The 11,421-nt window shown below is 55.4% G+C and overlaps 2 protein-coding genes across 2 annotated transcripts in view; one reads left to right on the forward strand and one right to left on the reverse strand.

The window, feature by feature from the left end:
• The first annotated feature begins 1 nt into the window (after position 1).
• On the forward strand, positions 2–4,033 carry GNB2L1 (guanine nucleotide binding protein (G protein), beta polypeptide 2-like 1). The gene is made up of 8 exons (XM_009886452.1): positions 2–23; positions 845–1,016; positions 1,636–1,783; positions 2,126–2,221; positions 2,362–2,472; positions 2,880–3,020; positions 3,430–3,534; positions 3,897–4,033. Exons 1-8 carry the CDS (start codon positions 2–4, stop codon positions 3,960–3,962), a joined length of 861 nt encoding a protein of 286 aa, XP_009884754.1. The 3' UTR covers positions 3,963–4,033.
• Positions 4,034–6,062: 2,029 nt separating this feature from the next.
• The window catches only part of TRIM41 (tripartite motif containing 41), a 6,572-nt gene continuing 1,213 nt past the window's right edge, over positions 6,063–11,421 (reverse strand). Inside the window, exons 2-6 of the mRNA XM_009886467.1 lie at positions 9,925–10,020; positions 9,260–9,490; positions 8,567–8,589; positions 7,751–7,878; positions 6,063–6,580 (exon numbers count right to left, since the gene is read on the reverse strand). Coding sequence (XP_009884769.1) covers positions 6,063–6,580; positions 7,751–7,878; positions 8,567–8,589; positions 9,260–9,490; positions 9,925–10,020 — 996 coding nt within the window. The remainder of the gene's footprint in view (positions 6,581–7,750; positions 7,879–8,566; positions 8,590–9,259; positions 9,491–9,924; positions 10,021–11,421) is intronic.

Genomic DNA, 11,421 nt, shown 5'->3' on the forward strand with positions numbered 1-11,421 from the left:
CATGATTCTCTCCGCCTCGCGCGGTGAGGGCCGCACCGGACCCGGGGGGAATATGGGGCCGGGGAAGACCATCGGGAGGGGAAAGGGGGGTCAGGAGGAAACCATCGGCCCGGGGAGGGGGGAGAACATCGGCCCGGTGGAGGAGACGAGCAGGGAGAGGCCATAAGTCGAGGTGGGGGCGACTGGGGGGCAGGGGGAGACCATGAGCCCGGAGGGAAGAGGGACAGGGAAGGCTATGGGGCTCGGGAGGAGAGGAGGAGAAAGGGGAGACCATGAACCTGGAGAGGAGGAGGGCAGGGAAGGCTGTGGGGCTCGGGAGGAGAGGAGGAGGAAGGGGAGACCGTGAACCTGGAGAGGAGGAGGGCAGGGAAGGCTGGGGGGCTCGGGAGGAGAGGAGGAGGAAGGGGAGACCGTGAACCTGGAGAGGAGGGGGGCAGGGAAGGCTGTGGGGCTCGGGAGGAGAGGAGGAGGAAGGGGAGACCGTGAACCTGGAGAGGAGGGGGCAGGGAAGGCTTGGGAGGAGGGAGGGGAGACCTTAGTCTAGGGGACCCAGGGAGACCATGAGCCCAGAGGGCCAGGGAAAGCTGTGGGGCTCGGGAGGAGAGAAGAAGGAGAGACCATGATCTAGGGGTCCCAGGGAGACCCATCAGGGGGAGAGGGGACAAGAGGAGACCATGAGGCCAGAGGGGAGAAGGACAGGGAAGGCTGTGGGGCTTGGGAGGAGAAAGGGGAGACCATGATCTAGGGGACCCTGCTCGCATGGGTGAGAAGGACAGGCTGGGGAGAGAGCTGTTGTCCCCAAGGTGACACCCCCTGACCATCTCCCTGCCTCCCCCCCTTACAGATAAAACCATCATCATGTGGAAGCTGACTCGCGACGAGACCAACTACGGGATCCCCCAGCGAGCTCTGCGCGGTCACTCGCACTTTGTCAGCGACGTGGTCATCTCCTCCGATGGGCAGTTTGCACTCTCGGGTTCCTGGGACGGCACCCTGCGCCTCTGGGACCTCACCACGTGAGCCGTGGGGACGAGGGTGTTTTGGGGTGGTGGTGGGGGGGGTGTAGCGTGTCTCCCTGCTTCGTTTGGGTGCTGGGAGAAGGGATGAGGTCACCCAACGCACCTTGAAACCGGGATGATTTGTTCTTGGCTTAGAAGAGAAATCCCAGCGGGAGGGTGGGTTGTTTTCTGCGGCCGGTGCCACACTTTTTGGCAGGGGGTGGGAATTGGGGTGTTTTCGCTGCTCTTCCTCCGCTCCCTCTCCCGATGATTAGACCTGATGCAAAATCTGCGGATCCTTCGGGGTCTGAAGACACGTCCTGCAATTATGATGGGAGAGAAGCAGAGGGGGGGGTGGGCTCAGGCTCTTCTTTTGCAGTTATTTTAAGCTGGATTTGTACAACCAGAAGAGGGTTGGGATTTGCAGAGCCAGGCATGCCTGTGGGCCAAACTCATCCCAATTCCCCCAGTCTTTCTCCAAAGTTGTTCTTTGGGAGGAGAAAGGGAACCATCGCTCCTTACCCTTTTATTGGCCACTCCATGATGCTTTTTCTTTTTTCCTCCAAATATTTTAAATTTTCACACCCCCCCTCCCTGATGGAGTTTACGTGTGACATCTCCCCTTGTCTTCCCACAGCGGCACCACTACCCGTCGCTTCGTGGGCCACACCAAGGATGTCCTGAGCGTGGCCTTCTCCTCTGACAACCGCCAGATCGTTTCGGGTTCCAGGGACAAGACCATCAAGCTCTGGAACACCTTGGGAGTCTGCAAGTACACAGTGCAGGTGAGGACGGAACAAGGTGGGCTTCCAAGTTGTACCTCCATGAGAAAGGACCTCCGTGGACTCGGTTTTAGGTCCACTCCCACCACTTCTGATGGGGAATCCAGGTCTCCAAGCCCCGTCTTGATGATTAGGAGTGAGATGTTCCTTCCTGACCTCTCCTTGGGGAGGGTTTGAGGACAAGTCCTGCAATTATGAGGGACGGGGGAAGGAGAAGGGGAGACCTGAGAAAGTTTCGGAACGACGGGATGCGGCAGGTCTGATCTTGCAGCGCCTCGTGGACGGGGTGGGGAAGACCCGACCGCTTTTCCTCACCGTGAACCCGGCGTCGTTCCTCTTCCCCAGGACGAGAGTCACTCGGAATGGGTGTCGTGTGTGCGTTTCTCCCCGAACAGCAGCAACCCCATCATCGTCTCCTGCGGCTGGGACAAGCTGGTGAAGGTGAGGTGGCATCGGCTCATTCCAGCAGCCACGGTGCTCTGGGGAAGCGTTCCTCCCCCCCCGATATCCCCAGATTTGGGGGGCAGCAGCAGTGTTTAACCCTCTTTTCTTCTGCCCCCCCCATGTTTTTCCCCACCCAGGTTTGGAATTTGGCTAACTGCAAGCTGAAGACTAACCACATCGGGCACACGGGCTACCTGAACACGGTGACCGTCTCCCCCGACGGCTCCCTCTGTGCCTCCGGTGGCAAGGTACATCTCACAGCTGAGGCTGCAAGACAAGATCTCGGTGTCCTACCAGAAGATCCAGCTTGTTTTTGTGTCTACCACGCTTGGAGTGCGCTCTGCATCTCCATCACGGCTTGAGCGGGGTGGTAACGGCCCAAAGATCTGGCCTGACTTGATGGTCTTAAGAGGGAAGACGACGTCAGTGGTGCTCCCCCACCTCCGGGGACCTTCTTTAGCTCTTCTATTTCAGCCTTCGATGGGGTTTTCTTTTGACTTTTCCTGCTGTGTCCTTCAACTTTTCCGTATTTGCGCTGGTTTGTGGCACAATGCTGTAGATGAACTGTGGTGGGGGTTGGCGAGGACCTCTTTGGGACCTCCTCGGGGCAGGTGAGAATTGGAGTTTGCTCTGACTCGCATCTTCTGCCCCGCAGGACGGCCAGGCCATGCTGTGGGACCTGAATGAAGGCAAACACCTCTACACCTTGGACGGAGGAGACATCATCAATGCTCTGTGCTTCAGCCCCAACCGTTACTGGCTCTGTGCTGCCACCGGACCCAGCATCAAGATCTGGGTATGTCACCACTGGGTCCTCAGCCCCTCTCTGTCCCCATCTGGGCAGGGTTCCTCCAGAAGACCCGCTTCCTTCAGCATTTGGGTTTTCCCGGGTTTGGAGTGGGATCGAGATCTCGCTTTGGATGACAGATCTTGGAGGAGGAGCTCTCCTGGACAAGTGTCCCCACCGGGGTGGGTCCGGTGCCCATGGCCTTGTCCTCTGGCCGAGGAGGGTTACGGTGGCCGTAGGGCAGAGCCACCACGCTGTGATGAAACACTTTGATGCCATCTGAGGGCATCTCTGTGCGGAAACCCAGAGGCTGTTTCTGAGCGATCCCTCAACGGCGTTGCGGAGTTGGGTTGGATTCGGTCGCGGGAGTCTCCTTGGAGGACCCCTCATTCCTTCATGTTCTTCTCTTCTCCTGCAGGACCTGGAAGGCAAAATCATCGTGGACGAGCTGAAGCAGGAGGTGAGCAGAACCAGCAGCAACCCGCTCCAGTGCACTTCCCTGGCCTGGTCCGCAGACGGGCAGGTAAAAATCATCCCCTTCTCCCTGTCCTGGTGTCTCAACCCTGCGGGGGGATGAGGATTTTGGGGACCCTCCTGCTCCTCTTGGAGTGTAGGGACTGTGATGACACTTGAGCTCCACTCCTGGAGCCGTCTTTGCCAACAAGGACAAGAACTTCCTCGGGTCCCTTCCTTCCCTGGGTCCCTTCTCAACCTTCCAACTCTTCTCCTTTACCTCCCCAACACCTGGGGCCAATCGTGGTCCCTCTCTGCTTTGGGATTTGCCCCCCTGAGGACCACAGTCCCATGTCCTCGTGTCCCGAGGTTGTCCCACCTTGGTGGCCCTCCAACCCCTTCCCGTGACCTGACTTTTGTTTCTCTCCGCAGACCCTGTTCGCCGGCTACACAGATAACCTCGTCCGGGTGTGGCAAGTCACCATCGGGACTAGATGAGGACGCGGTAGCGAGAAAAACACCGATTTTGTGTACAAAAATCAATAAAAAAAAGCGCTCTTACTGAGCTCGTGGCCACCTCATGTCCACTGTTGGGTCCTCCCACAACCTGGAGGTTCATGGAAGATTTGGGCTTGGAGATTTTACTCCGGCTGGACACGGATCAGGAACCTTGAGGGAGAGGGAAGAACCCAACATCCCTGATGGGGAGGGCTTTTTACGTCCACAAGGTGATGTCCTGAGGTTGGGGACGTCACGGTGGTGTGGGGCTTGGTGAGGATGGGGGTCATCAGCAGAATTTTCACAATCCCGAGTGGAAAATAAACAACCAACAACCCAGAAATGCAGAAAAATAATAAAAGAGGAGGGAAATACTGACGTGATCGCAGGCAATAGGTCTTGGAAGATCGTTGATCTTCTGGCTAACAAGGGACTCTGTTTCTCCTCCCACGCGCGGTGTCAGACCTGGGGAAAGAACACAATTCCCAAGAAAACCCAGAAAAATAGGTAAAATTTCAGATGCAGCAGTGCCCACTGGGGCTTTTCAGAGCCGTTAACGAAGGAGAGGTTTTAACATCCAACTTTCCAACCCAGCAGCCCCTCGGCCCCCGGTCCACGCACAAAGAAAACCCATTTTCTATAAATTTAGGAATTTTTTTGGCTCTTTGCTGGCTGGCAGAGCCGCAAACCCGCCCCGTCACCGAGCTGGAAGGGACTTTGGTCCCTCGGTGACGCCGGTTGGGCTGTTGGCTGTGGATAAGAGCGACTTTGGGAAAGGGGTACGGACACGTGGCTCTGGGCCTGACCTAAGCTAATTAGGAGGGATTAGGTAAAGATTTAACGAGGCCAGATTTTAAAACCGCATCTTTTTACCAGGATGATTTGGTAACAGCAAAGCTGGGGGAGATCCGAACCCTGGTTCTCATGTGTTAAAGCCAAACTCGTTTGGCAACAGCTCCCAGTTCTTCCCAACTTCCACCAGGATCGCAATAAATAGAGACTCGGGGGTTTACAACCTTAATCTTTATTATTATTTTCTTAACATCTCATAAAACTAAATCTCCATTTAATTCTCGTTTTAGCCAAAAATATTTTGAACTAGCTCTGTAACGCCAACAGGAAAAAAAAATAATAATATACCAATCCACCAACAACAACAAAAAAAAAGAAGAATAAAACACAACTGGTGCAGTCAGAGTCTCTCGAGTGGGACAGGATTCGGCTGGAAACTTGACAGTAGCCGAGGGGGAAAAAAAAATAAATCAAAAAAAAAATCAAAAAAAAAAAAAAAGGGGGAGAGAAAATAAATATCCCCATCTCGGAGAGCTCTCAAGCTGCAAGGGGAAAACGAGAGGCCGGATTTTACCTCCGTGGCTGGAAACGCGCCGGCTCCGGAGGAGGAAACGGGTTCTTTTGCACCCTCCTCGGCCCCAAATAAAGTGCCAGACCCACAAAAACTGGAACTGGGGAGGTTTAACGAGATCTGAAACCCCCCCAGAAAAATGACGGGGAAGGAGAAGATGGCAGGTCAAAGCAGGTTCGACGCCGGGTCCGAACACCAGCTGGGGTCTGAAAACGCTGGGAAGGTGAATCCCAAGAAATCCAGGCAACCTTGGTGCAAACTGGGAGACAAAAGCCGATGATTTTGGATGATTTTTGGAAAGACGATGCAAGAAGCCAAGAGCACTCGCTCCTCGCCGTACAGATCTCCCCGCCCTGGGAGCTTCCAAAAAAAAAAGAACTGAGATGCACCCCAAAACTCAACACGGGGCGGAGAACACGCTGGAAAATTCAGGCATCTACTCGGCTTTGGGAAGAAGAGGAAGAGCCAAAGTGAAAAAAAAGCCACCTCCGAGGCGGATCCTTCGCTATTCCAACCAAAACCAGCGTCGGTTTGGCGACGAGATTCCCCGAGGAGGAGGTGGCAGGAGGGCGGGAAGTGGAGGAGAAGAGGCTTTGTGAGCAAGCAGGTGCAAGAAGACAACAAGTGCAGCGGCGGATCCCGAAACGGGATCCAAAGGGGGAAGAAATAAAACCCCAAAACAAAGAGTGCGGCCGCCTGTGCAAAGCCGGATCCCGGATCCGGCGCGGGATGAGCGGTCAGGCGCAGATTTTGATGCGGGTGCCCTTGGCTAAGATACGAAAGAAAGGGAAGATGCGCTCGTGGAAGGAAGCGTTGAAGGTGTGGATGTGGGTCATGCTCTCGGCGTTGTAGAAGCAGAGTTGGCCCCGTTCGTAGTCCAGGTAGACGCCGAAGCGCCGGGGTCGTTCGCTGGGGGACAGGGACGTCTGCTCGGTGGCCGTCAACGCCTGGTACTTCTTCCCGTTGGTGCCCACGCACCAAATTTCTCGTTTTTGGTGAGGCCCCATGGTTTTTTCTTTGCGACGTGCTGTTTCGCGAGCTGCTCCCACCGCCCAACCTCGCCGGCCTCCTACCTCCACCTCCCAGTAATGCCGACCGGCGGTGAAACCCTGGGAACCCAACACGCAATAATCCGAATCGAAACGTTTGGGGTTGTCCGGCAGATCCTGACGGCGTTCGCCCAGTTTGACGCTGCGGCGGTCCAGGGAGAGGCTCAGGCGAGGGTGGGCTGTGTCGGGGTCCAGGGTGATGTCAGCTGGAGGGGAAGATGGGGACGTGAGGGGGTCGTCGGTCACCTCCTGATCCCAATCCCAAGGTTTTTTCCCCCCCTCATTTTTTTTCCCAACTCCTCACCCACGTGCGGACCCTTCAGCACCGACCGGTGGCTACTATGACTGACAGTCCCCGCCGTGGGTCTGTACTGGTTTTGGCTGGGATGGAGCTAAATTTCTTTCTGCATGATCGCAGCCCAGAGGGCCAACTGTATTGTTGGCTGCATCAGAAGAAGTGTGGCCAGCACATTAAGACAGGTGATTCTTCCCCTCTCCTCTGCTCTTGTGAGACCCCACCTGGAGTACTGTGTCCAGCTCTGGAACCCCCAGCATAGGAAAGACATGGACCTGTTGGAGCAGGTCCAGAGGAGGGCCACAAAGATGATCAGCGGGCTGGAGCACCTCCCGTATGAGGACAGGCTGAGAGAGTTGGGGTTGTTCAGCCTGGAGAAGAGAAGGCTCCGGGGAGACCTTGTGGTGGCCTTCCAATACCTAAAGGGGGCCTACAGGAGAGCTGGGGAAGGACTTTTTACTAGGGCATGTAGTGATAGGACGAGGGGGAATGGCTTCAAACTGGAAGAAGGTAGATTTAGATTAGATATTAGGAAGAAATTCTTCACTTTGAGGGTGGTAAGGCACTGGAACAGGTTGCCCAGAGAAGTTGTGGAAGCTGCACCCCTGGAGGTGTTTAAGGCCAGGCTGGATGGGGCTTTGAGAAACCTGGTCTAGTGGGAGATCTAATCCCCCCAATTTCTTCCTTCAACTTCTTTAGCTCCCAAATTCTTTTAACGCCTTTAACCCCCCCCCTAATTTCTTCTCATTACGCCTTTAACCACCCCCCAATTTAACTCCTTTATCCCCCAAATTTTTCCTAACTCTGGGATCGGTCCCAGCCCCACTCTGAGCCATCAGCGGCTCCGGGTCCGGCTCCACTTTTAGCTGGGGGGCGGCAACAGCCGCATTTGGGGAGAATCCAGATGAGAGGAGGGAGCGAGGCATGGGGAGGAAGAGGAAGAGGAGGAGAGGACGGTGTTGGCAGAAAAAAAAAGGGTGCAAAATCCAGGAAAGCAGAGCTGGAGAGGAAAAGGATCAGCGCCCATTCCCCAGGACCTCCCCGAGAAGCACTTCGGGCAGAAGAACCGCGTCTCGCTCACCTTGAGGGACTTTGCTGAAGACTTTCTCCATCTTCCTCATCACCACGTCCTGCAGGAAATAGTTGCGATATTTTTTCCCCACGTCCACCGGTACCATCTCGGGCTCCTGGAATTTGATGTTTTCGCATCTGCCGGAAAAAAAAACCAACAAAAAAAATCAACAAAACAAAAAAGTAGGGATTCAGCGTAAGGAGAAACTGGATGCGCCAAACCCAGCCAGAAAACCCACAGCGGGGAAGAGATCGGCCGAACTGGTTACGCTGGTACAGCCGGCGGTTCCCACCCCGTCTCGGCAGCCGAATCTCGGGGAGGGATGGAGCTGTGTCATCCCTGCGCCGGGGACGATCCGGCCGTGCTCCGGCACGGCCCCGTTACCCACCGGCGGACTTCGGAGCGCGGCTGCTTGTCCCGATTTAAAGACGGCGGAGGAAAAAGCAGGATTTCCTGCTCCTGCTTCGCCGGGGCATGAGCACACCCAGCTCTGCTCCCAAAAAGCGTCTGCCAGGTGCCATGAGGGACTCCGAGATCTCCTCCCAGCGTTTCTCTTCTCCCGTATGTCCTCAATCACCCCCCAAAAAAAGAAAAATATCCCATTTCTATCCCACTTGGGCCATCAGGGAGAAGTTCCCACCCTCACGCTCGGTTTTGACACCGGCCATAAGTGAACTTTCGCTGGTGGTTACCCACCCCCAGCCTGGAAAAGCGCCCACCGCACGGCATTTAAAACAAAAGCTCACGTTTTTGGGTTTTTGGGTTTTTTTTTACCCCACAAACCGCTATTTTACAGCGAGAAGATGCCGCTAGAAAGTCACTGACCTGATAAAAGTGCCTTTGATGTCCTGCAGAAGGAGGCGGCAGCCAGGTGGGAAGCGGGGAGAAAGAGAAAGAGAAGATTAGGGAGGACCGAGGCCGATCCCACCGCGGTTCACGCTAAATCTTAACGGCTTAAATCACGCTTAATCTCTTCACGGCCGCAGCTTAACGAGCCAAGGGACAGGATGAGTCCCCTCCCACCGTCAGGCGATGGGAATATCCCACCGAGACGCGTATCCCACAGATTCACCCTTTGGCAGAAGCTTTTCCCCGCTAACGGAGACCCCAAATCTCTCAGGGTATCCCGTTTTTCCCCCCGTTCTGTGGTCCCGGGGGCATTGCGGGATCCCTGACCGGAGCGGGGACGAATTTAACCCTAAGAGAAGGACACTCTCCCATGAGGAAGACCCTTTTTGAAGCAAAGTCCGTTTCCCTCTTGGCAGCTCTGTTTAATTCCCACCGCCGACGTTATCTCCTCGCCATAAAGCGGGGCCAGAGTTCCTACAGGCGCCGGCGCGGAGCTGAGCGAGGGTTGACGGTCCGGAGATCAACGAGGTGAATCATTTGAGCTTACAGCTCGTTGGGGAAGTTCAAAAAACATCTGGGAGAGGCCTTGCCCAGCTCTGCCTTCCTCCCGGGATCTCCCCGATTGTAACTTTCCCTCTTCCCATCCCAGAAAAATAAACCCCAAAAGACCTTGAGCAGTTGCAGCCCGTCCTGTTTGCTCTTGTCCTCCGCCTCGGCGATGAGGCGGCTGAGGGTGGCGCTCTGCTCTTCCAGCTGGCTGATGTTGCTGCTCTGACGGGCCAACAAGCTCTCGTAGCGTTCCTCCAGCTGGTGTAAGAGCAGGACCTGCTCCCCGATGAGGAACTGGTGCAGCACCTCAAAATCCGACTCAAATTCCTTGATCTCCAACTTCATCTTGTCCTGCGGAGCCGGGAAAGAGGGAGGGAAAGGCATCCTTAGCTTGAGCGGCAGACCCAAGGGGACGTCAATGTCTTCTCTACCAATTCCCACAACAAATTCAGGCATAAAACCCTCCTTAATTAAGCTCCAGTTCAGCGGGGAAACAGCTTCCAGCCCATGAGATCCCAACGATTGCGGCGAAGGGACCGCAACGCCTCCCTGAGAGCTCAAACCCGTGAGGCGGAGGGGGAAAAAGCTCCTCTGCTCATCCCCCTCACCAGACTCTGGGCCAAGACACACTCCCGGCGATGACATTTTAGCATCCTCCTTAGCTGAGGGCTGATTATCTTTTGGCAGGGTGAAAGGTGGGGGAGAGACAGAAGCGGGAAAAGAATAAGCGTGGAAAGGAATCACGCGCAGGATCCCCCGCAGTGCCAGGAACGGCCGGCTCTTACCCTCAGCTCCGTGATTTTCTCCTCCTCGTTGGATTTCTGCTTCAGGACCGCATCCAGCTTCTTCTTCAGCGGCTCCAGGTGGCTCTGGAGTTTGTTCTGAGAGAAAGAAACGCATCTCAAGCACCTCTGGCTCAGGCAATCCCCTCCTTCCTCTCCTCTTTCTGTCCCTAACGCCACGGCAGGGCTGAGAACAAAACCTCCTGCCTGGATTTCAGACTGCTTTCCGTAAGCGGGAGCCGGTTTTAATTTAAAAGCTAAAAAAAAATAAATAATCCTGCCCCACCAGGATCAGGGAACGTCCAGAGATGCTGGATCCACAGTCACCAAGAGCAGATTGTTTGATGTGGGGCTCGAGTCGTCGTGTATGTGTCCCGCAGGGGTGGGATCAGGACCCAGAGGGGGATCTGAACTCCTAAATTCCACACAAACCTTGGGTGGGCTTAGACCATCCTTTCAGGCAGCGCCTTTCGGTAGCAGCCGTGGCCATAGAGCAGCTTAAGCCAAGGACAAAACCACTACCTGCGATCTTCTCCGCTGAACAAGCTTTGGCATTTCCAAAAAACCAACCGCTTCTGCCATGCCGCCCTCCCAGGACGCTCCCTCTGCCCTTCACAAACAGCTCTGCCCTTCAGAAATTAATTTTTCTGCCTCCTCAATTATTCGCAGCATCTTTCCCATGGAAAAAGAATGGGGAAAACGGACTGAGCTGACCCAAGAGCAAACAGCGCTGCCGGCCACACTCCAACCACCCACCACAAAACAGCCCGACGCAGGGATGAGATGCCCCATCACCATCCTTCTCTTCTCCCCAAACCTCCTCCGAGCTACCAAACAACCCCCAAAAAATCTGGAGGGGCTCAAAAGGTGCCGACTCCGATGGGAACTGCCAACACATCAGCCACGACCAAAGCTCCGGAGAGCTTCCGGTGAGGGAGGACGAGGTAAGATGCAACCACGTGCGGCAGCAACTCCTCCAAGATGCATTTGAGTATTAAAGGAACCAAAAAAACCCACTCTCTTATTCCAGAAGACCCCAAAAATTAAGGCACGGCCATACAGAGAAACCAAAGCCCCAAGAGACGGGGTAAGCAGCAGCCTGAAGGGCTCAGTGACCATCGGCCCCGTCCTCCCATCAGGCTTCGTTTCAGGGTCCCCAGACACATCCGCCTTGGAAGCGATGCCTTTGAGACAGCAAAGCTGCCTCGTTAAAACCCCTAACGAAGAGTCTCTGCCGCTGGAGATTTGGGATTGGGCTCTGAAGACCCTCAGGCAGTTATCGCCTGAGCTGAGCGAGACTGGAAAGGCTTTGTAAGGAGGGATTTCACCCAAAACAAGCCCAGCGGGACCAGCTGAGCTCACCCACTCCTCAGCAGGATGATTTGTCCCCGATCCAGCCGGCTTCGCCTTCATTACCATCACCGCCCAGTCCCCAAACCTTCCTCCCTGCGGTTAACCAGACCCTCCCCCCATCCAAACCAACCCAGCCGCTGGCTTCGT

Source organism: Charadrius vociferus, unplaced genomic scaffold (assembly GCF_000708025.1).
Source record: "Charadrius vociferus isolate BGI_N301 unplaced genomic scaffold, ASM70802v2 scaffold746, whole genome shotgun sequence".
Taxonomy (NCBI): Eukaryota; Metazoa; Chordata; class Aves; order Charadriiformes; family Charadriidae; genus Charadrius; species Charadrius vociferus.